This window comes from Nyctereutes procyonoides, unplaced genomic scaffold, assembly GCF_905146905.1.
Source record: "Nyctereutes procyonoides isolate TBG_1078 unplaced genomic scaffold, NYPRO_anot_genome, whole genome shotgun sequence".
NCBI classification, from domain to species: domain Eukaryota; kingdom Metazoa; phylum Chordata; class Mammalia; order Carnivora; family Canidae; genus Nyctereutes; species Nyctereutes procyonoides.
Genome location: NW_026575049.1, coordinates 23,598,556 through 23,623,501, shown reverse-complemented (window position 1 = coordinate 23,623,501; position 24,946 = coordinate 23,598,556). Strand labels below are relative to the sequence as shown.

General features: G+C 55.5%; 1 protein-coding gene across 1 annotated transcript in view; it reads right to left on the bottom strand.

Annotated features, from left to right (window-relative positions):
• Nucleotides 1–17,736: 17,736 nt before the first annotated feature.
• Nucleotides 17,737–24,946, bottom strand: part of ARFGAP3 (ADP ribosylation factor GTPase activating protein 3) — a 50,904-nt gene continuing 43,694 nt past the window's right edge. Inside the window, exons 15-16 of the mRNA XM_055328884.1 lie at nucleotides 20,521–20,642; nucleotides 17,737–18,784 (exon numbers count right to left, since the gene is read on the bottom strand). Of these exons, the coding sequence (XP_055184859.1) occupies nucleotides 18,767–18,784; nucleotides 20,521–20,642 (140 nt within the window). The 3' untranslated portion in view covers nucleotides 17,737–18,766. The remainder of the gene's footprint in view (nucleotides 18,785–20,520; nucleotides 20,643–24,946) is intronic.

Below are 24,946 nucleotides of genomic sequence, written 5' to 3'. Positions count from 1 at the left end.
CCTGGTGTCCCCAGCATGTCCCATCATGCGGGGTGGTCTCTCCAGGTGCCTGGCTGCTTCTGCCAAAGGCCGGGCACAGCCCCAGCGGGGCCTCTCGCAGGCCCGGGGGTGAAAGCACGCAGCCAGCCACCGACCGATGGCCTCAGCCCGGCACCCGGACAGCCAGTCCATCATCACATAAACTATAATCTTATGAGTCCTGCTCTCCCAGAGGCCAGAGCTCTGGCTCCTGTCATTCATTTATGGCTCTTGGCCACAGAGCATCCACGGGGGGCTGGCTTGGCTCCAAGGCCTTCTGGGCATCTGTTCACCAAACTGATGAGTCTCCAGGAGGGGAAGCCGTGAGCACACATGGGCAGGGAGCGTGACAACCAGGTCGCTTTGCATCTTGCCACAGCCTTGAAGGTGGGACTGGACAACTCTCTCTATTTTGCAGATGGCAGGCAGAGGCCCAGGCTGCAGCCAGTGGGGGACCAGGCGCCAGGACCCCAGGGCTCAGCGAGAAGGCCAAGGGCCAGGCTTTTCTTCACCCTGAGTGTGTGCAGCTGGGCCCAGACCTGGCAGGAAGGAGTGAGCCCCCCTACCCCACTCATGGCCAACATTTTACATTGGAAATTCTTCCCTCAAAGTAGAGCACCCTCCAACCCAAACCAAGGGGCAGGGCCAGGGTGAGTGGAGACTGGCAGGGGGCGGGGGGCCTCCAGCCACACCCACCGCCTGGCCCCAGTCCTGCCCTCTGGGGACCCCACCAGTCTCCATGCGGGAGAGCTCAGCAGGCCTATTACTGTCTCCCACCAAAGGGCAGAAGGAAGCACCCCTGAGCATATCTGGCCTTCGCCCTGGCTCCCCGAGTCCAAGCCGCTTTGACCTTCTATTTGAAACAAAACAAAACAATCAGGAGATACGAATGTCCCCTAATCAACTTAAAAAATTGTTCCTCAGAAAAGCAGGACAAAGGACAAAACAGCCTAGGGTGCATCAATCATTCGGGATCCGAGAGAGGACTTGAAATTGTCCCCTGAGTCATGGACATAGGTGGAAAGGGGTGACAGGCCGACTTCCTGGACTTGAATCTGCCCCTGGGTCTCCTTCTGGGGGTGAGGGGGAGGCAGGAGGGGCAGGAAGGCCAGGGCCCATCAGTCCCACTAGGCCGGAGCAGAAAACAGGGCAAGAAGGAGGCCACGGCCGACTCCCCCCACCCGCCCTCCGCTCCTCATCCTCCAGGAGCCTCTGGGCCCTGAGAGCCTCAGCCTCCTCATCCGAAAACTAGGACGACTGTTCATCCTTTCCCCTGCCAGCCCTGAGGGCCTGTGGCTCTGGAAGCCAGGGCCTCCCTGCCTGGGCCCTCCCAGGACCTGTCAGGCTGTCTGTCTGCACAGCTTTGGCCCTAACCAAATTATCTGGGCATCTGGCTCCAGTTCTGGCAGATTCCCTTGCTGCTCCGCCCCTCTCCGGATGGATAAGACCCACAGATTAATGACCAATTATGTCTCTATGGCCCATGGCTGGGTTTTCCTGGCCTGAGGTGGGATTTTTCTAAGTGAGAAGAAGGAATCAAAGAGGCAGACTCCTGTCATTTCCAAATGCCTTCGGTGTTCGGGGCGCTCACGGTCCACGAAGACTCAGCCCACCAGCCCTGTCCACACCTCCCCCAGGAAACCCCGGCGATGTCTCAGCGTCCACCGCCGGGAGGGTGTCTGTCCCCTGCTCTGCTGGGTCCGCCTTCCGCTTTGTGCTCTGCGCTCCCACTTTCTCAGTCGGGGCCAGTGCCCTGGAGTCACAAGCCCTTCTCCAGATGCAGAGGGCTCTAAGAACTGGAACCTCACCCCAAATGCACAGGCTGGTCACCACCCTTCTTCCCTCACGACAGCCTTGGAGCTGCTGGGCACCAGCTGGGTGCCTCGGCAGGTCCCCTGGCTCCCGAGCCTCAGTCTCCTCCTCTGCAGAATGGGGATGCCAACGGGCAACAGGCAAGGTGAGCTGCTGACAGGAAGGCAAGTGGACGGCCCCAGGGAAGTGTTCAAAAATCAACAACAGGGACAGTAACACATGCCTTTAATAAATGGTGTTGACTCAGTGGGATAGCCATGGGGATCTCAGTGAATTTCAACACCATTCCCCACACCATATGTAAAAATAACTTAAAAAAAAAAAAAACCCAGAGAGGCAAAACAATAAACCTTCTGGAAGAAAACATAAGTGAATATCTTCATTACTTGGGTTATAGGAAGACATTAAAAGGACACAAAAAGCATTCATGTAAAGGAAAGGATTGATAAACTAGGCTACGTTAAATTTAAGAGTTTCTGCTCCTGAAGAGAGAGAAAATGGTTGCTCACAGAGTGAGAAAAAAAATCTGAAACAGAAACCTATGGCAAAGATCTGTATCTCGAATATACTGTGAACTCCCATAGGGCAACGTGGTAAAGTGGGGGAAGAAATGAATCAATGACCTCCTGAAAGAGGATCTGGAAGTGGCTAATGAACACAGAGATGCGCAAATGTATTAGTCAGCAAGGAAGTGAGAGTGAGACGCACAACAATAAGTCATAGGGCCGCATCCCCACCAGCAGGGTTCCAGGGAAGAGACAGCCACCATGTGTTGTCCCATCCCTGCCTTGCAGGTAGGTGGGGGAGCGATGGCAAGGCCCACACATTGCTGGTGAGTGTGCATTGGTCATCTTGCAAAACCTTGTGGCAACATCCACCAAAGACACAGGCCGGATGACTGGCGTATCCCACCCCCGGGTACGCACAACAGAAATCACACCAACGTTCTCCATGCGCCCCCCACCAAATCTTGGACCTGATCGTTCATAGCAGCTTCGCTCATAATAACCCCAAATCAGAAACACCCAAGAGTCTATCAACAAGAGAATGGGTCCTCAAATTGTGGAGTATTCACACCATGGAACCGCGTACAACGTCAGGAAGGAGCAAGCCACGGTGACCCAGCAAGAGCACGGACAAAGATCTCCAACATCCTAGTGAGTGAGAAAAGCCCAGCACACAAAAAGTGCAAAGCAAACAACCCTGATGGGAGTTTGAGAAGACCCCATGGGGAGGGTGCTGGGGGGTGGGGGCGGGGGCGGGGTACTTCTGGCGCTGCTTAGAGAGGGCATCTCACATCCTGGATGTGAGAATTCATCCTATGGGTACATTTGCAGTCGTGGAATACTGGAGTTCAAAACCTTTCAAAAAAATAACAGCAATAATTTGGAAAACAATTCCAGATCCTGTCCCCAGGGGAAGGCTGACAAGTTTGACCAGTATTTTCCTAAATGCATCTGTACCCTCTTTAGGCTGCACGATAAGCCTTTGGTCATGTTTCCTGATTCCTCATTCCTCCAAAAGTGGAAAATCCCATAGGCCATTGGGGTTGACTTGTGGCCTGTGGTGGTCAGGTTCAGGTCAGCTTGGCAGGACCACAGACCCAGTTATTCAATTAAATACTAATCCACACGCTGCTGTGAAGGTATATTGTAGATGTGATTAATGTCTGCGATCAGTTGGCTTTAGGTAGAGGAGATTATCCTGAATGATCTGGAGGGTCTTGATCCTATCAACTGAAAGATATTTATTTTTAAGATTTTATTTATTTATTCATGAGAGACACAGAGAAAGAGGCAGAGGGAGAAGCAGGCTCCATGCAGGGAGCCCGATGTGGGACTCGATCCCGGGACCCCAGGATCACACCCTGAGCCAAAGGCAGACGCTCAACCACTGAGCCACCCAGGTGCCCAACTGAAAGAGCTTTAGAGTCAAAGTAAGCTTCTGGGCAGAAGAAGAAACCACCTGTGGACAGCAGTGTCCTGTCCTCCTGCCCATGAGGGTGCTTGCCCTTCCTGGTGGCTTGTCCTATGTGTCCTAGACCTTGACTCCCATGGGGCCGTCTGGGTGCTCAGATCACATCTGGGCTCAGAAGCCCGGCGGCCCCCTGGGACTCTGCCTGCACTGTGGTCCCAGATGCACAACTGACTACACGTCACCCTCCTGACCTGGGGCTGCTTCGCGACAGCAGAGTCCTAAGCCTCTCTGCTGGTATTTAGCTTTGGAGAGGGTTTCTTCAAGCTCTGCACAGCATTTATTTTTGTAAAGATTGTATTTATTTATTAGAGAGAGAGAAAGAGAGGGCGAGCATGAGTGAGGGTGGGAGGGGCAGAGGGAGAGGGAGAAGCGGATTCCCCTCGAGTGTGGAGCCCATCACGGGTCTTGACCCCAGGACCCTGAGATCATGACTTGAGTCGAAGGAAGGCAGATGCTTAACCGACTGAGCCCCCCAGGCGCCCCTCAGCCACAGCATTTAGATCTAGCTAATAATTTGCATCATTAATATAATCCTTGGCCCGGTAAACAAAATAAAGAGTAGCAGTCTTGCAGTGGAGCCAGATGGCTGGGGTGCTTGCACGGTCCCGACTTCACAGCTGCGTGACGGTGGCCAAGTCGCCCCCCCCCCCCCCATCTGGGAATACCTACCTCAAGCACTCATTCACAGATTACATGAGTGTGGAAATACAAGACACACAGGAAGGGCGTCTTTACTATACGCTAGCTAAAATTATTATTTTGTTTTGTTTTTTAAGATTTTATTTATTTATTAATGAGAGACCCAGACAGAGAGAGAGAGAGGCAGAGACACAGGCAGAGAGAGAAGCAGGCTCCATGTGGGGAGTGCGACACAGGACTCCATCCCAGGTCCCCAGGATCAGGCCCTGGGCCAAAGGCAGGCACCAAACCGCTGAGCCACCCAGGGATCCCCTATTATTTTGGTTTCATTGGAGCAGATTGGGAGAGAGCCAAACTATCAGCGACCGAGCTGTTTGCACCACACTTCTATCTTCTTGAAGTTCCCACAGCTTGTCTTGCCGTGAAAATTGTGATATTTGGCCACAAAACAAATCCATGCAAAACAAAATACTACTGAGAAGCAGTCACGCTGGCCAATCATTTGAAATCAAGGAAATGGTTTTTACTGGAATTAACAGTGTCAGGAAGGAGAAAAAAAGGGGGGGAGGTCACATCCCGTGTTTCCAGGGTTCCTGGGGTGAAGCTTACACCTGCATATGGAAATCCAGGCCCGGGGCAGGGGGCATTGCAGCTTGCTAGAAAGACCCATCCTTGCCGGCTACAGCCTGGTGGGATTCCTCGCTGTCCTCCTCTCCCTCCCCACCAGAGCAGGGCTCTGTGAGTAACAGAAATGGAAAGACGTTTGTGCACAACCTCTCATTCCGATTGTATTTGGTGCTCCCTCCGGACTGAGGCCAATGTGGCTTTTCCTCTGTTGAAATAAAGGGGCACAGTTACACGCACGCACACAGCATCTCTCCTCCAGGCCCGGCTTCTCAGGGACCCACAGAAGGCATCAGGCCCTTCCGGCTCATCGGCAAACTGTCCGAGAGAGGCTGAGAGCCCAGAGGCCAGTGGTTTTGTCCAAAAGACAAAACTGGGGCAGCCCGGGTGGCCCAGCGGTTTGGCGTCGCTTTCAGCCCCAGGGCCTGATCCTGGAGACCCGGGATTGAGCCCCACGTCGGGCTCCCTGCATGCAGCCTGCTTCTCCCTCTGCCTGTGTCTCTGCCTCTTTCTCTGTGTCTCTCATGAATAAATAAATAAAATCTTAAAAAAAAAAAAAAAGACAAAACTGCCCACTAGCCCCCACGTGGTGCTCCTTGCCACTCAGCCCTGCACAGAGCTGATATTCCATGACCTCCGTGTCTTTGTGGTTTTTTTTAAAGATTTATTTATTTATTTATTTATTTATTTATTTATTTATTTATTCATTCATTCATTCATTCATTCAGAGAGAGAGAGAGGCAGAGACACAGGCAGAGGGAGAAGCAGGCTCCATGCAGGGAGCCCGACGTGGGACTCGATCCCGGGATCCCATCCTGGGCCGAAGGCAGCAGCGCTGCGCCGCTGGGCCACCCGGGCTGCCCAACGCCGTACTTTCTGAACGTGGTAGCCGGCAGTCGGTCTTGGGCAGTGTCCTTGTGTCCTGGGGCCGCCGTGACAAAATACCACAGGCCGGGCACCAAAGCAACAGAAATTCATGCCCCCTCCCGCCCCCACGCCCCGTCCTGGGGGCCAGAAGTCTGAGATCAAGGTTTTCCGGACTAAGGGCCCCCACCCTGCCCCAGCGGCCTTGTTTTAACTCGATTACCTCTGAAGCCTCTGTGTCCAGATACAATCACGCTTGGAGGTACTAGGGGTTAGGATTTCAACTTCCGAATTTGGGTGGGGTCACAGTTTGGCCCCTAAATTTTCCTACCTTCCCAGATGTTTCTCTTTCCTTGCTAGAAGGGAGCATTGAATGGTGTCTCTATAGTTCGGACATCTCCCCTGCCTTTGGCATCACCGTTAATCAGTTTTGTAGTGGAAAGAAAGATTTTTTTTTTTGCTTGCTCCAGAAGTAACACTAGTGGGTTTACGGGAAGAAGCCAGGAAGCCGTTCGTTCCGACACTCCTAAGCTAATTGGCAAAGTTGCATCTGCCACTGCCCTGGGAGGCAGGCCCAGAAGGATCCGATAAAATCCGGGTCTGCTCCCCATCGTCATCCTACCAGCTCCTTCCCCTTCCGGCCTCTCCAAGGAACCACTGCACCTGCAGATTTGCGGCCCAGAGCACGCAGCTCACTGCCTGGGCTGGCTTCGTCCTCCCACTGCCCTGGTTATGTTCAGCGCGTCATGCGGAGTTCTAGAATTTATATGTCTCGTTTACGCCTGAGGATGTCACTTTGAGCCAGAATTCCAGCTCCAAGCTGGAGGACTATAATGCAACACTATAGTAGTAAAGAAAATGCAAATATAGCACATGTAAACTCTAGCAGGCAAATGACATGCAAATGCATCCGGCTGAGGTGAACTGGCCAGGCTTGTGGCTCCCGTACAAACCTTTAGGACAGTGATTATTAAGGGATTGGGGAGAGTTCCGCGAATCATCATTCTCAACCTTGCATCACGCATTGGTGAATTTATGTCACAAAATGTTTTTTTTTGTTTGTTTTTTATGTCACAAAGTGTTTTTTTATTTTTAATTTTAATTTTTTTATGTCACAAAGTGTTAGTGTTAGTGTTAGTTCTTCTCTCTACCAGTGCGAACTCCATGCCTGGAGAGACGACTAGGGATGTGCCCAGGCCCAGCCTGGGGAAGTGCCTTGTCCTGGGCATGAGGGAAGAGACCCGCTGTGGCCTCTCTGCCTGCCAGGCCTTAGGATCCTGCAAGAAGGCAGGTGGCCCTGTGAAAGCAAGTTTGCAAAGACGAAGCAACGGGGAGCGCCAGGCCTTGGCACCCAGAGGTGGAGACTCTGATCCTGGCTCTACCATGTACTCACTGTGCCATCTCACACCCTCCGGAAGCCTTGGTTTCTTCACTTGCAACTTGAGGGTGAGAATATTTTATGGGGTTTCAAAGTGCCTGCACAGAGTAGATGCTCAGGCAATGTGCCCCCCTCTTTGGAGGGCATCTGCTGCCTTGAATCCCCCCTTCTTCCTGGAGCACCCCTACCCAATTATGTGGTTCCCATGGGAGCCCCAGTTATTGTTATTTTTTAAGATTTTACTTATTTATATGACAGAGGGAAAGAGAACTCAAGCCCGGGGGAAGGGCGAAGGGAGAGGGAGAAGCAGACTCCCCGCTGAGTGCAGAGCCCTACTCAGACTGGATCCCAGGACCCCAAGACCATGACCCGAGCCGAAGTCAGAGCCCTAACCGGCTGAGCCACCCAGGCTACCCCCACTCACTGGTGAGGGTGCGGGGGTGGCGGGAACTCTGGGTGAAGGTGCCGCCCAGGTGGGAGCCCTGCCCCCGGCTGTTGGGGGGCCACTGCATCCCAGTCCTCTCCCAGTTCGGGTGTGCTCCCCGGCCCCTCCTCAGCCTCTGCTCTCATCCACGCCCTGGAGGCTACCCTCAGCCAGGGTCACCATTTTCCTCCCCAAAGCTTTGGTGAATAGTTTTCTAGGAGATCCACCAGGTGACAGGTGGCCACCCGAGCCAGGTCTCCTGGTTCCTCTTCTCTGTCTCTCCCTGACCCCCCACCCCCACCCCCTGCCACCTCCAGAGTCGGCCCCCCACCTCCAGAACCTCCCTCTTGCAGCCCCACAAAGCACCGCGGGAGTCCCCCACGGTGACAGGTGACCCGCCTGTGGTTCCGCAAACAGGAACCTGGCTTCTTTGTTCACCTGATGCCCCACCCTGGAGGAATTTGGGATTCTCCACCCAGAGACGCTGTGCCGTGTTCCCACGGGCACCAGAAGCTTCTCTGATCTGTGGCCCAGCCTCCCCACCCCCCAATGGCGGGGCTGTGCTTCCTGCTGAGCCTGGCTGGGCAGGACTGTGGCACGAAGGGGCCCTCGACTGACAGCCCCGCCTCCCCGGAACCTCTCGGGAGTGTGCATTTGTTTCTGTTGGGCCCGGTTTCCCCAGTCTTTGACCTCACACCCTGGAGGCTCAGACCCTCCCCAGGCTCCTGAAAGGCAAGTCACAGGGTGAGGCCTCTTAGGCCATTGCCCAGCCTCAGCCTCACACAATGAGTGGAACCAGTTGGCGGGCCCTCCTCCTACCGGAGAAGAACCTCCGTCCCCTTTGTCTTCCACCTGCCGGGGCCTAGGAGGACTCAGCCGTGGTGCCTGGGTGGCCTGGGCCACGCCTGCTGGGTGGGAAGAGGTTGACATGTCTGATGGGCGGGGACTCAGCAGCCCACGAGCTGGGGACCACTTCTACCACAACTGAAATGTGGCTTTGTTCTCACATGATAGCCTGTTGCTTCTTGCTCTTTTTCCTAAATTAGCCTCATTGACAGGGGCAGTTTGGAGTTGGGTTGCCTCTGGGTCTCTGGTCAAGTCCCCAGTTTCCTGGGGACATGCCTCTCTAAACTGCTGTCCCCCGGCCACCTCCTTCCAGGCAGGAGTCTCCACCACCCGTTGGGGTTAGCTGTACGTTTCTCTGGTCTGAGAGAAATTCATGTTTCTCAGTAACTGTCCCAACCCTAGCATGTCCCAGTGGAGAGCTGTTGGGCACTGGGCCCCCGGACATGACTTGGTGACTCTGAGTCCCGTCCCTCCTGGTGGTCTGTCACTGGTGCACCTCTGAGCCCTGTCATATAGGGACATTTCTGTGGCTTAGTTCTAAAGGTGACCAAGACCATGACCGAGGCCTCCCCTCCTGGCTCTCTACTCCCTTCACTGTTCTGCCCCAAGACCTGCCTATGGGCCAATGAGAGGCTCCTAGGCTTGCCAGGGTGGGGCTAATGTGGCAATCATCCCCCAAGCGTGTCTGCCGTCACCCTTCCTACCATCTGCCATTGTCTGAAGACACGGTGTTGTTCTGGCTTAAACTCAGCCCACAACTTGACAGGAAAGTTTCTTGCACTTCCTTGACCAAGTACGGCACTGAGCCAAAGGGACATTTATGCAAAAACCAAGCCAGGCCCAGGGGATTTACGGGTCATGGGGAAGCAATGTGCAAATCTCAACAATGCACAGTGTACTATGTTCAGCAAAGCTTGAAATGAGCCACAAGCTAGTTGACAAAACGTTCTTCCAAATACCAGGCAGGTCAAAGTGTATGCAGGGAATTAAATTGTCACCAATCATCGGTGGAAACCACCTGCAATAATAATGATAAAAGATTCAATCAACAATGCTGGAGGAAAGGCAGAAATAACATTCTGTTCCATCAGTAAAATATATTAAAAAATGGTCATTTTACAAAGAGGCGATCGGAAAGTATGTAGGTTGAAAAAAAAAAACAAAGGAAATAAGTATTATAGAGGTGCATTAGGCACCTAGTGAAACTGTGTTAATTTTTTAGATCTTATTATCATTTCTTTACTCACTTAGATATTCACTTAAATACCTAATTTTGGGGGCTCCTGGGTGGATCAGTGGTTGAGCATCTGCCTTCAGCTCAGGGTGTGATCCCGGGGTCCTGGGATCAAGTCCCACATCGGGCTTCCTGCATGGAGCCTGCTTCTCCCTCTGCCTGTGTCTCTGCCTCTCTCTCTGTCTCTCATGAATAAATAAAATCTTTTTTAAAAATACCAAATTTTGGGGGCCCCTGGGTGGCACAGTTGGTGAAGCGTCTGCCTTTGGCTCAGGTCATGATCTCAGGGATCCTGGGATCGAGCCCCTCGTGAGGCTCCTTGCTCAGCGGGGAGTCTGCTTCCCCCTCGGCTTCTCCCTGCCCCGTTCGCTCATTCTCTTTCTCTCTCAAATAAATAAATAAAATCTTTGAAAAAACCTGTATTCACAATTTTTCATCTTTTTTCTCGTAAAGAGGCACCCAAACAGTCCCCTTGCTGTCCGGCTGTCCCACTTCCTGCAGGGGTGTCTGCCGGTCTGGAGTACTTGCCACCGCTTCCCTAGGGTAGCAAGGGTATGGGGGCCCTCCAGGGTCACCTGGGGTCTCTATCCATCTTCTCACATGTCACAGGGAGGGTGTGCTTCTGGCTCACTGCCAAGGGGCTTGACTGAATCCAAGATCCAGCTGATTCTATGAGGTAGAAAGCCCCAAGCAGCCCCTGAGCATGGGCAGCCTTGTCCTCCACCCTCTGCTGGCCTCCCCTGGCTGCGTGACTCACCTCCTACCGGTGATGCGGTGGGGGGACGTGGGAGGGAGGCCCGGAATTGTGCTGCTGGTCCCCGCTCCGCCACTGCCCAGCAGCCTGTCCTTGGGCGCCTCCTCCTGCCTCAGTTTCTCGCTCTCCTACCACAGAGAGCTCTTGCGAAGATGAGCTGCATGAAGAATGCCTGGTGCCTGGTGAGCCCTGGCAAAGCTCGGCGACTCACTGCACACGAGTCAGCTGCTCTTACCGTGTCCTCTGTGACAGCACGTGCGCGCCACGGTGGGACATCTCGTGGGAAGATGGGGGATCTGTCACCCAGCACCTTGTCAAGCCCTCCAGGGACTTCTCCCCACCCCAATCTCCTGGGAAGCCTGGGTCCTGCCTCCTGCTCCTGCCTTCGCTCTTCCTCCCTCTAGAGTCCACTCTTTTTTAAGATTTTATTTATTTATTCAGCAGACACACAGAGAGAGGCAGAGACGCAGGCAGAGGGAGAAGCAGGCTCCCCACGGGGAGCCTGATGCAGGACTCGATCTCGGGACTCTGGGATCACGTCCTGGGTGGAGGGTAGACGCTCCACCACTGAGCCACCCAGGCACCCCCTCTGAAGGCCATGCTGCACCGTCACCCTCTGGTCCAGTGGCCCTGCCACGGTCACATACAAGGAATCCAAGTTCCTCTTTTGCATTTGGGGCCCGACTCCGTGAGCAGACCTGGCCATGCAGCTGCTCAGCCGTGAGAGGCCGTAGGAAACAGAAGTTTTCCAGGGAAAACCAGGGAGACCTGCATTGAGTCCTAAGCCTGGATGAGCCCTTTGTTCTCTGGGCTTCCTTTCGGTTTGTGGAACAGGTGGGGTGGCAGGGGGAGACACACAGAGCCCCCTGAATCCTGACGGGAGACAAGATGTGGGCAAGGTAGGAGGCTTTGAGGTTCCTGCTGTCTTGTTTCCAGCGTGACGGTGCCACACTCCAACACCATCACCCAAAATGTGGGTTCATCCAGGGCTGAGTGGAGTTCTGGGTGGAGGCCCCAGACATGACGGCTCACGTCTAGGAGTCAGGGAGGCCCCAGGGCCTGGTGGGTGACCGGGAGGGGCAGGGAGGCCTCGGAGCTTCTGTCTGGGTCAAGGGGAGGTCTGGGCACGGTACGACTGTGAGCAAGGCCTAATATCTCTGAACCTCAGCTTCCTCCTCTGTTAGAAGCAAAAGTCAACCCTGATGCGGGACTCGATCCCGAGACTCCAGGATTGCGCCCTGGGCCACAGGCAGGCGCTAAACCGCTGAGCCGCTGAGCCACCCAGGGATCCCCCTCTCTGAGGCTTCTAATTATAGTTCGAAGTTTCTTTTTTCTTTAATCTCCTGCATGACCACCTCCCTCCAAATTGCCCTGTTTATGATTGGTGTCCACTCTTCACCTTAAATACTTTCCTTGAAAGTCTGGTGACCCTTAGCTGTCTGTTCATATTTAAGAGTGGGCACCAGAATGGAGCCTGCTTCTCCCTCTGCCTGTGTCTCTGCCTCTCTCTCTCTCTCTGTGACTATCATAAATTTAAAAAAAAAAAAAGAGTGGGCACCAGAATGTTGCTTTCGCACTCTGGGCCCACACCCGGGGCTCATCAGCAGTGGGAGTCACTGTAAGGCAGATCAGCCGGACTGTTAGATGGGGAGAACTGCTGTTGCCAGGATTTGGGGGTCTTCTTGCTTGGGTGGCCCTGATGACCAGAGAAGGATGTTCTCATGTCCTACCTAGAGGGCAGAGATCCTGGAGCCCAGGGGGAGGACTAGGGGTTTTACAGAAAGTAAAATAGACACCGCAGATGTCCATGCCTCATCCCTGGAATTTGTGAATGTTTTTCAAAAAATATTTTATTTATTTGAGAGAGAGCATGAGTTGGGGGTGGGGGGAGAGGCAAAGGGAGAAGCAGGCTCCCTGCTGAGTAGGGAGCCCAACATGGGGCTCGATCTCAAGACCCATGAGATCATTACCTGAGCCAAAGGCAGACGACACTTAACCAACTGAGCCCCCCAGATGCCCCTAGAATTTGTAAATGTGTCATAAAGACAATAGGAACTTTGCAGGTGTGAATAAGGTTATGAGCCTTACAATAGGGAGGGCGATTTTCCTACATTACCCAGGTAGGCTCAATTTGTCTTATGAGCCCCTCACAGCAGAGAACTTTCTTTGGCTGGAGGCAGGAGATAAGACTCGGCTGCAGGACAAGCCAGAGGGATTGCAAGGGCAAGAGGGATTCCCACGGCTGCTGGCTCAGGGATGGAGAGGCCCCGGGTGTGGAGGGCAGCCCCGGGCTGGAGCCAGGAGGAAAGCAGGGACTTTGGTCCCGCCGCTGCCATGAGCTTCCAGGAAGGCGATCTCTCCCAGAGCCCACAGACAGGGGCGCAGCCCATACGTGCAGCACCTCCTGCAGGGACCAGAGGTGCCACTTTGCATGAGGATTGTCACCAGATGCGGGAAGTACCTCCTCAGAGCTTCCCTTATTAGCCTGCCAGCAGGAACCCCTGAAACACAGCCGGCCACAAACCCCCTCTCGGGACGGGACGGGGTTTACACCCACGAAGGAGACAGAAGGTACCAAGAGGAACCTGCACAAACCGACCTTCCTCCTGTAGTTTTGCCTAGACATTTACCTTTCATTTCTGCTGCCCCTGAAAACCCCAGTCCCCTCCCCTTGGCCTTGCACTTCTCCAGGGCTTCATGACTCTCTGGTTAAGGTGCTGGGGAGTGGGGATCCCTGGGTGGCTCAGTGGTTTAGCGCCTGCCTTCGGCCCAGGGCATGTGAGTCCCACGTCTGGCTCCCTGCGTGGAGCCTGCTTCTCCCTCTGCCTGTGTCTCTGCCACTCTCTCTCTCTCTCTCTCTCTCTGTCTCTCATTAATAAATAAATAAAATCTGTAAAATAAATAAAGTGCTGGGGAGCCCAGTCCCAAGGGCTACTTGGAGTTGCTTTTCTTCGGCCCCCGTCATGTGGGTGCCCCAGGCCCACCCTAGTGCACTTTGGTTGGGTTTCCTCTGGGCAGTCTGACTTCCTCCACTTGTACAGCATCCCAGCTGAGAGCCTAGGAGCTTCTCTCCCCACACGTATGACACCTGACGCCAGAGAGGAGGCCTCGGGGCCGTGCATGGGCCTCTAAGAGCCTCGCCTCCAAGGCCTGAGGGCAACTGAGCAGTGAGCAGGACAGAGGGCGAACGGTGAATCGGTGTTCAGGGGACAGGCCTGCACACACGGGGCCTGCAGGGGTGCCGCGCGATGGTGGCACAGGTGTGTGCACCTGGGGTGAGTGAGGCTGCTGCTCCTATCGTCCTGGGAGGCCCCGGGCGCTGCCCCTCAGCCCCACGCATGACCTGAGCAGACCGTGGGCCGCCCTGGGCCTCAGCTGCTTCCTGCCTGCCTGCCAGGGCCTCACTCCAGCCCCCAAGGGCCGGGGACTCCGCTCGGAGGGGTGTGCGCTTCCCCTGGTTCCTGCCATGGGCTCTGCTCTCCTCCCTGTCCGCAGATAAAGTGATGAGAGCATCACTCAGTCCCAGTCGCCTCCAGGACCAGCTCTGGGTCACGCGCTCTGGGAGTTCCTTCCTGGCAGAGGTGGCCACTGCGGAGAGGCCTGGAGGAGAGCCAGGGCCTGGCCACCCCAGTCCGGTGAGGAGCCCGGGGCCCCAGACCTGTGATCCTTGGGCCATGCTGTGGAGTAACAGGACTGCGAGCCAGGGAGGGTCCGTGCTGGGAAGGCGGGGGCCACGGATGTTACTAGGCCACTCTGCAGAGACTGGGCAGCTGGGGCCGGGCTGGGGCAGGGCCCGAGGCCCGCAGAGTCCCCCAGGCCAGAGGCAGCAGGTGGAGGCCGTGGGGCTGGGGACCCTCAGGAAGTAGGCTCCGCAGGCTGGTTGCATGTAGAAGGTGGGAGCAGCAACAGGAGGCCTGAGCAGCCGGTGGGGGCTGGCAGGTGCTGGCGGGTGGTGCTGCTCACTGGCACCCGAGGAGGACCAGGCGGGGGGTGAGGTGTGGGGGTGAGGTGTGGACGTGAGGGCGGCGGCTGCCTGCATTCATCGGGTTCGAGGAAGTGGCGTCCTGGGTGTTGTTTTACAAGAACATCCAGAACCTGACTTGACTGCCTGTCAGTATTGGCCTAAAGTCGGGCTGAGCCCCGGGTGCTGTGGCAACCCGTGCCTTCCCTAAGCACCGCCCCCGGGGACGCCAGCACCCACACCCGTGGTGTGCGGTAGAGACGGGGGTGCAGCTAACCAGGTGACAGGAAAGTCGTGGGTGCCAGGAAGGAACTGGGGATGTAGGTGACTGAGGTCACGTCTGGTGCAGGCGGTAGGGCAGAGAGGACCGGGCCCGGGGCACAGCCAGGTCACTCCCCCGGGGCTACCCCAGAAAACCCAGGCTTGGGGGCGGGGGTGTGGGGTCAGGCCCGGAGAGGGACTGGGAGGGTGGGTGGATGGAGGGAGGGAGATCAGGCCCTGGACGCCTGTTTGCAAAACCAGCCTGTGTGGCCAGAGTCCCTGGTGTCTGCTCCCTCGCCATCCCTCTGTCCGGCCATCCATCCGTCTACAGCAGGCTGCTCTGGTTCTAGGAGAGGAAGGACCTGGGCAAGCGGAATGATAGGAACTACAGAGGACAAAGGACCGGGAGCGGAAGGGAGGGCGCATGTGTGCCTCTGTGCGTGGATCCCACGAGCAGCCAGGCTGGGGAGGGAGCCGCTGCGCTGGGTCCTCTCACCGTTGCCTCAGGTGCCACGCCCGGTCCCCATCTTGCCCCAATGCCACGGTCCACCATGTGTCCTGGGGTTGTCACTCGTCCACTCACCTTAGCGGCTGGGCCCATGGGACTGTCTGCGGGCCTCAGGAGCCCGGCGTGGGCAGCGAAAGCGGTGGGAACAACCAGAATGGGGCTGCTGGTGGCAGAAATGGCCTAAAACACTAGTACGAGGCGTCTGTCTTCTCCTGTCACCCTGCACAGCACCCTCCCGGGGCGGGGAGGGAGTGGCAGGACACAATTCCCCGAGTCAAAATACGTGCCAGGCACCAAGCTAGGCCCCGGGGGATCAGTGACCCTGACGGAGCAGCACCTGCCCCCCGGATGCTCATGTTCTCAGGGAGCTAAGGAGCCCGGCGCTGGCCACACACGGGCCAGGAGGGAGCAACCAGGAGGCCAAGGTCTGGGCAAGGGCAGCGGCAGCGCAGGATGGGGATCCGAGGAGCCTCTGCCTCTGGCTCAGGTCCGGGTCCCAGTGTCCGGGATGGGGCTCCCTGCTCAGCGGGGAGTCTGCTTCTCCCTCGGCCCCGCCCCGCGCTCATGCTTGCTAGCGCCCTCTCTCTCTCTGAAATAAAATAAAATCTTTAAAAAAAAAGAAAAAAGGAGATCAGGGTCATGGAGAAGGTGACTTCAAAGACTGCACTTCAGGAAGGAGACTGGGCCCTGGGGCAGGAGAAAGGGGTGCAGTGGGTCAGCAGGGGGTGCAGGGGGCGGGGGGGCGGGGCAGGCACGAGGACCCGGCTTGTGCTCTGGGACCGGTGGGTGCGGGCAGGTGAATGAGGCCAGCGGACCCCAGGCTGCCGCATCAGACTCTGGGTGCGCCTGGGGAGGGGGCGCATCTGACACCTGGCTTTCAGGCTGAGCACCGAGAAGGGCAAGAAGGGCAAGAAGGGCAGTTGGGCAGGGGGGTGCGGGGCCCACCGGCGGGGGAGCTGGGGGCGCGGGGCCTCTGCTGCGCTGGGAGGTAGATGCCCATTTCCAGGGCGCGTTGGTCCCGCCTAAGGCCATGTGAACCCCGCCCTGCCCCCCCTTTCTCAATTCCTCAGCAACATCATCTGGTCCTTACCGGCTTTGCTGCCGAACGAAAGCACAATAAACACCGTTTTCAAAGCGCCGCTGAACCAGCGGCCAGTCTGGACCGGTTTCCACCAGACCCGGGAGCACCATTTTCTTTTTTAATGCAAAGATCCCAAACATGTTTTGTCAGAACAATTATTAACTAATATCCTTACCGCAGACGGAGCACTCACAGGGACACTGAAGCTGAGCAAACAGCAAGGCCCAAGGCTAAATGGGCCAGGGACGCAAGCCCAGGCCTCGGTGCCCACGCAGCCCTACGCACGCACACCCGAGGGACAGGAAAGCCACGGAAGGCGGCGCGGCCAGGCTGGGGGTGGGCCCCCCAGGCCCTTCCTTGTGAGGAAGTCCAGGCCTGGGGGCACAGTCCGCCCCGGGCAGCGCATGGGAGTGTTGCCTCCCCGGAGGGCTTCCTGGAGGCGGCAGAGCCAGGCCCCTGCCTGGAGCAGGGCCAACCCGGGGTGGGAATTTTTTACACTGCTACGGACTGAACGGTGTGCCCCTAAAAATTCATATGTCAAAACCCTAGTTCCCAACATGACTATGTTTGGAGATGGGTCTTTAAGGCCATTAAAGTTAAGTGACAGGATGAGCACTGGATGTTATACTATATGCTGGCAAATTGAATCTAAATATTTTTTTAATTTTTATTTATTTATGATAGTTACAGAGAGAGAGAGAGAGATGCAGAGATACAGGCAGAGGGAGAAGCAGGCTCCATGCACCCGGAGCCGGATGTGGGACTGGATCCCGGGTCTCCAGGATCGCGCCCTGGGCCAAAGGCAGGCGCCAAACCGCTGCGCCACCCAGGAATCCCTAAATATTTTTTTTAAAAAAAGGTTAATTGAGGTCAGAAGGTGGGACCCAGATCCCAGAGGACTGGTGTCCTGCAGGAGGAGGAAGAGTCTCGACACCTCCAGGCCCTATCAGAGACGAAAGGCTGCGTGAGGACAAGTAGGAGGCCTCCTGCAAGCCTGAGGGAGACTCCTCTCCAGAAACCCCCCAACAGCCCCCTGACCTTGGGACTTGTGGCCTCCGGTGCCCGGGACTGTGCTGTCCTGTCACCGCAGCCCCCTGGGCTTGGAAGACACCGTCGTGCACACCCTGACTTTCAGCATGGACACTCCGCCTGCCGCCACCCTGGGGCCCACCACCTCAGTGAGTGGCAGCTGCCCACTGGGCGCCCAACAAACACATCTGTCGGCAGTTACGTCATGATTCAAACGGACACCATGTCCTGTCACAGGCCCTGATTTACCATTCATTACGGGAGCATTTGAAAGTAAGTAAGTAAGTAAGTAAGTAAATAAATAAATAAATAAAAAGGCAACATGCTCTGCTGCAAGGGTTTATTATGTTTAGTCTACAAATTTGATCTTTTAAGAAAAATTCACAAAATATTCAGTTGAAACCACATTTCTGGTTCATCAAATTTCAAATATATTTTACTGTGCTGAACAATATATTCTAATGCTGTCTAAAACACAGCCAAATGATTTTTCTTTATTCATTTATACACATTCTGTAATTTTTTGAAAACCAAGATTAAGATAAAAAATATTAACAAAACTACCCCGTTACAACTACTCTTGTCCCATATACTAAAATCTTTTCCGTGGGTCTATCTTCTTCCCTTCTTCATTTTCAGTTCTGTACGGTGTGTTGGTTTGTAAAGACACTCAGGGAGTTCTCACCTCACAGTTCCCATAAATTCAAACAACACCTTGTGGAAAGATTAATTCCCTTGGCAATGCAGAAGCTTCGGTCTCTTCAAAGCACTCGCTGAAAATTATCTTTTAATTTATGGATCATACAAAATAAGCAATTTACAAAGGGACAGATGGATGACTTTAAACATTATTCTGAAATTACCTTAATATGTGGAAATAGAAGTGAAGCAATCTTTCTTTTGTTTTTATTCTCTGCTCCCTTTTGGGTGAACCGTGTGCTGTGAGTTGTCTCTGCAGGCCCTGTAGCATCGGCTGCTTGAGGGAGCCTGTAGCCCCTCCGTCTCGCAGCATGGAGCCCCCCTCCCCCCTCCCCCCACCCAAGGAAGGTGCTCGGTCCTGGGAGGCGGAGAAGCCCTGGCTGTTGGAACTAGATCCCAAGAAAATAAAGCAAGCGTGTGCACAGTTCTGCCCCAAGCGGGGCGTGTGATGGCAGGAAAGCACAGCAGAACTTACAATAAAGCTTCTACTACATCAAAAACGAGAATTTCTCCAAAGAAATACTAAAAATCAGCAATGCATATATACTTCGTGACAAAGAGGCAAAACAGTCTGCTGGTCTTCGCTGCAGTCTGTGCTGTGGTCACCGGTTCACGGAAAGAGGAATTTCTCCGGAAATAGGTCCTGTCATGTGGGATTTAAGAACCGTAGCGATCCTGCCCAGGGAGAAGCAAGAGAAGAGCTTACTCGCACTCAGCCTCGGTTCCTCATTCTCGCACGCACTGAATGCTGGTGTTACCCAAAGAAACCTCACAGGGAACGCAGGACACTGCCTGTCTGGCACCTGGCACCCACGCTGCCCCCACTCCCCACCCCTGCCCCGGGAGAGGACACTAACTGGATGCCGGGTGACCACAGCTTCCTGGAGCTGAGGCCTGTGTGGGCCTGGGCGGAAGAGCATCCTGCTGCCTGGCCTCTGCAGTGTGTCTGTGGCTCCTGCACAGTCGAGGGCATTGGGGAGGGGAGCAAGGTTCTGGGGGGTGAGCCCCAGTGGTGAGCCTCTGGGAGGCAGGTGTCAAGGGAGGGCAGGGGCACACGTGTGGGAGGAGAACCTCAGCTTCTGCATCCATAAAATGAAGCTATAAAAGGGGGAGGATAATCTATAAAATGGGGATGACCTTCCATAAAATAATGGCTGTCACCTTCTTGGAAGGATTGATGGGGGCTCAGCTGACCTCAGGGACATGAAACATCCTATGAATTCTAACAAAGGTTATGTTATCAGTGGCAGTGAGAAGAGCAGCTGTCTCGGGGCTGAGGGGACTCTCCACTGTGGGGGCATCCCCACCGCCTCCCCAACCTGGGAAGCCCCTCCAGAAGCACCAGAGCCCACATTAGGGTCCTACTGTCTGTGGATATTAATAATAGCATCCTGGGCACCTGGGGGCCTCAGTCGGTGAAGCAGCTGCCGTCAGCTCAGGTCATGATCCTGGGGTCCTGGGATAGAGCCCCATGTCCCCCCTGTTCAGCAGGGAGCCTGCTTCTCCCCCTGCCCCTCCCCCTACTTGTGTGTGCTTTCTCTCTCTCAAATGAATAAATAAAATCTTTAAAAAAAGAGCATCCTAGAATGATACGCCATAGACAAGAAAGTTCCTGAAATAAGCCTCAAGAGATAGCCTAACGTTGCTGTACACGAGGATGCGCCTTATTTAAGACACTGAAATTCAATCTAGATCCCAATTTGGAGGGATCCCTGGGTGGCTCAGTGGTTTAGCGCCTGCCTTTGGCCCAGGGCATGATCCTGGAGACCCGGAATCGAGTCCCACATCGAGCTCCCTGCATGGAGCCTGCTTCTCCTGCCTGTGTCTCTGCCTCTCTCTCTCTCTCTCTATCATGAATAAATAAATAAAATCTTTAAAAGAAAAATAAATCCCAACTTGGGGAAGAGTGAAACAAATGTCATGTATTTTCACTCCATAGAGTGTAGCTTCTGAAGAATTTTTAATTACAAGGAAATGCTCGTAACAAAACACCATGGAGAACGTCAGATCATATATATACACTATAATCCTGTTTGAATTTTAAAATGATAGGCATACAATTCTAGAACTAAAATAAAATATACCAAAGCATTAAAAGAAGTTCCCCTGGGGCGGGGGGGATATAATGGGTGATTTCTATTTCCTTCTTACTATTTCTCTGTCCCCGGTATAGGAAATAGGTAGCTCAGGATCACGATGATTCCTGTAGCAGTTCCCCTAGAGTCACCTACTAGAAAATGTAAGCAAGAATAAAATGACAATTTCTGGTTTTCATGATGCCCTGGGTTACACTGCAGCAAACCTATCAATCGATAATATGAAATCTAATTTGCCAGCAGTTGAAGAGTGGTCCAGACCTCATTTTCAAAGCCACCATCCCACTCTGCTCATGTCCTCCCAGCGTCACTGACCTGAATGGACGTCATGACTCCGTTGGCAAAGACCGAGAGCTTTCCGGCAACAGACCTCACTCCCTGCTTAAACTGGGCCATGTCGGGCGCCGTGGGCAGCACGCTCGTGAGGTTGTAGCTTCCTGCACACAGAGCAGACGCCGGTTTGTCACTCCACAGCTGCGACAGACAGTGCGGCCAGTGGCCAGAGTGCTCGACGGCCTCAGGGAACGTGGGGTCCCCTCCCTCCCCGCTGCCCACCAGCAGCAGCTGGGGTGGCGTCGGGACTCAGTGGCCGCGCCAGCCCCACCGTGAACCGGCTGCGAGACCCCACGTGAGAGAGGACATGATACTGGTCTTAGGGCCGTCGGGGGTTCGAATACAGGCACTGCCACTTTCAAGCTGTGTGTCACTGGAGAGCTCCTTCACCCTCTCTGGGCTGCTTCCTTCCGCCCAGGTGCTTAGCACAGGACCCGCCAGGTAAGTCATTGGTAACCGGCAGAAGGGCAGACAGCTGCTGCGAGCTCAGCATCCTTTCCACCTGTTTTGGTACAGGCTTTCCTCCCTCCCTCCGAGGGGGCCCCCTGGACTGCCCGGGGTGAGGGGGGCACGTGCCCTGGGCCTGGCCAATCGGGGGCCCCTGGACTCCTATCCTCTCGATAGAGGAGCCGTCTGCTTGCTTTGGGGTGACCGGTGAGGCTAAGGCGCCACTGCAGCTGGTGGGACCCCCACTCGCCACTCAGGCTGGCGGAGGACGGGAGAACGGGGCTCACCAGGGAGGGAGCCAGCGCGGAGGGGTCTCTCTCTCTCTCTCTCTCTCTCTCTCTCGTTGTCTTCTGACTCAGAGCTGGAGCCCGGGTAGAGCCAGACCCCTCACCCCAACCTTCCTGTTGGGTTTCTTTGCTTCGGTTCTGGTTGCCTGACAGAAACATGAGCCCATTTCCAGCGACACAGGTGAGGCGCCCCAGTGTTCTCTCACACGAGGGGTGACAGTCCCACAAGTGGCAACCGGGGCTTCCTGGTGAACCTTTGTCCCCGAGATGTCACAGGCAGCTGGGGGTGCTCACACCCAGAGTGAGCCCGAAGCCTGCAGGTCCTGGGGGGAGCTGAGCCCAGCTCCCCGCACACAACCCCTCTGCACCCACCTGCCCCTGAAGCAACAGAGGCCAGTTCCCTTTCGGAGAACAAACAGGATGGACATGTTTACCCTCCAGCACCACCGCCGCCCAGCAGGGACACAGTGTTTGTCCCCAGCACTGTTCCCATGCCCACCACGCAGGGAGCAGGGCTCTTCCCCTCTCCACTCCGGCTGAGTTTCACAGTTCTGGGGGCCTTTGCCGATAACAGCGTGGAAGCCCTGCCCAGCCACTGGATCTGGGTTTAAGACCGTCCCAGAGTGGCCACTCGCCGGCTGGTGCCACCGGCCTAAAAGATGGGTCTTGAGAGCAAACGAGGAGCTAGTGTGACATCCTGAGTGCACAGAGCCAGGGTCACCGAGCAAGGCCTACGGTGGCTGCCTAGGCCTGGACCAGAGGGTACAGGGGCGACCTCAGCAGAGGCACTTGACCAGAGTCTCCAACTTGATATTCTAACTCCCAGAATCTAACCTTGCAACAAGGTGAGTGCAGGTGGCAGGGTTCTGGTCAATGGGATGTAAGCCGAAGAGCCTTGCAGGGCCAGCGCCAGCCCCTTCCTCTCCCTCTCCCTCCTTCCTGCTGGCTGGGATGCAGACGTGATGTCGAGGGCTGGAGCAGCCATCATAGACATGAGGGGACGAGCAACAAGAGGAAGGGCCTGGCTCCCCCCACCTCTGGGAACGCAGCACGTGTCCCGCCTCCCAAAGCATGTGTAAGAGACCCGATTGGGCCTCTGTGCGTCTCCCTTACCTGCTTAACCCCACTAACGACCTAAGCTCCCTGAGCGACCTAAGCTCCCTGAGTGTAAGGAGCATGAGGAGCAGGTCAGGGCTCCGGCGAGGAACTGCCTTTCCACGCTCCGCCTGCAGCTCTGTTGCTGCTTCTGGAGACTGACGGCAAGTGTCCTGTGTCTGTGAAGTTTCCCTCCTCCTGCTGGTAAGTGGGTGCTGTGTCCCCGGGGTTGGGGCTGCCCAGGGTAGCAGGCTGGAAGGGCCAGGCGGCCGAGCCTAAGAGCACTCAGGTCGCACTCCAGGCTCCAGGAATGACAGTTCAAGCTGCTTCCTCAGGAAGAGGCTCCCTGGCCCAGGGCTGAGGACATGGCCACAGTTCCAGAGCTCGGGCCTTTGGGGGAAGGCGGACAATCCACCGACAACACGAAGTGAGTGCGCCTGCAGGTAGAGTCCCCCGGGGAAGCCTCAGAGCGGATGGTCTGAGTGTCCCCAGGAGGCTCAGGGACCAACTGGCTTGGGTGTGTGTGTGGGGGAGGGGTCATGCTGGTACGACAGGAATTAAGGGTGACTCCCAGGTTTCTGGCTGAGCAGCCGGGAAGGTGTCAAGGCCGGGGCAGAGGCCTGAGAGTCCCGGCCAGGGGAGGCCAGCTGGGCCACACCATGTTACGTGGTCTGTGTGGAGCCCTGCATCCATCAGGAAGGCCGGGTGACACCGTGGTCACACCCCCCACTGGTGCCCACTGCCCCTGGAGATGTAGGCCCACGGGGCTGCCCCCCTTCAGGCTTCCGGAGCCACAACAGAGCAGGGACCTTGCAACGTGTGCACTTCCTCCTATGGCTCGAGGTGCTGCACCTCATGCTGGCCACACCACGTCGCTGTTGGGGCACAGTATGTTCCTGGTCATGCTGGAAGGGCCCTAGCACAGTGGGCACCCCACTCCCAGAACTCCTCCACTGCCCGACCACCCACCCACTCAACAGACGCAAGGGCTTTCTCTGGGCCAGGGGTGCAGAGGTGAGCACGGGCGGGTCCCGCCCCCAGGGGCTCATCGGGGGCCCTGGCCAGCGGTGCTGCTGGCGGAGCTGCGCTCTAACTGAGGACGAAGAAGTTTCAGTAGAATATCACGGACCCATTTCCCTGAAATAGAGATGAGCAGAGAGAAAAGGCATGTCCGAGGGGACTGGGTGCCAGGTTTTGTTAGGAACAGGAGCATTGCGGGGTGCCTCTCGCCAGAGGCACAGCGGCCACACACTGATGTCAATGCCACCCTGGTCACCACTGATTCTGGGCTGGTGGCCCCACCACACAGCCACGACATAGGACCAACATGGTCACCAGCGGACCACACAGAACCACCAGCGCTCTGAGATCTGCAGGCCCCGAAGAGGCCCTGTGCCCGGGCTCTGGGCCTGAGGGGGCAGGAAAGAAGAGGGTGGCCCGGGTGGCCCAAGGGGACAGAGCAAACACGCCTGGGGAACCCGAGGGTGATGGGGCACACAAGAGCCTGGGGCCCAGGGTAGAGGGGTCTGTAGCGTCGCTGGCCCTGCCCGGGGACAAGCAGGGTCTGGAGCCACTCGTGTGCTGAGTGGCTGCCTCGCAAGGCAGTGCCCCGTTGATGGCAGTCCCGTGTCCTCCAAGCACCCCTGCTCTGGGAGAGTGACCACAGGCCCCGGTGCTGTGCCAGGCCGGTGGTGGGTGCTTACGTGTGTTTTTCATCTGGACCTTTCAATACCCGGAAAGTGAAGGGCCCTCGAGAAACATCAGCGCTCCTAGGTTAACCACATCCCCAGGAAGTATTTCACTTCACCAGGAGGGCTTTCAATCTCGAACTGCTTCTCCCCCCACCACAAAGAAATTGTAAAGGTCTACTATGATCTACTCAAGGGCGCCGATGTTCCACAGATGGGAAAGCTTCTAACACACGGGACACAGAACGGTCTCTTAAACCACCCTTTGCTGTTTGCTGAAATGCACTCTAAACAGAAAGTAAATATTTAATAAGAGTTGTTCAATGCACTTACATTTAGGGCAGTTACGGAAGACAACTTTGATGATGGGCTTGATGGAAGACACAGAGTGAGGGTGACCAGGGTCTGAGCCTTGGGCTCACATGAGGTGGGGGACAGGAAGCGGGGGAGGGGAGGGGTCACCCTTACCAGGACTCTGGGTTCCCATGGACAGGGTTTGTCTGGGACCTACGCGAGGCCCAAACAATTAAAGGACCTTTGTTCTCTGAAAGAGGACAGGAAAGTAAACATAGGCTGGCCACAATTTTCCTTCAACAATTGGAAAGGCTGCTTTCATTTGATCTCCCAATGTTGTTTTTTTTTTTTTGTTTTTTTTTTTTGCTTTTTTGTTCTTTTTAAACAAACGATGTTTCAGAGTGAAACTTCCAACAACTTGAATTACAAAAACACACACAGCTGTGTGTGGGGGGTGATGTTCAACACCTCAGGTTCTCTGGGCTGAGCTGACCCCTGCCAGGAGGTGACCCAGCACTGGTCCAGGGGGGCAGAGGCAGGGCTGCAGAGACCTCCCCTCCTGAGGGCACAGGGCCAGCACCCCTCTGCCCAGGCAGG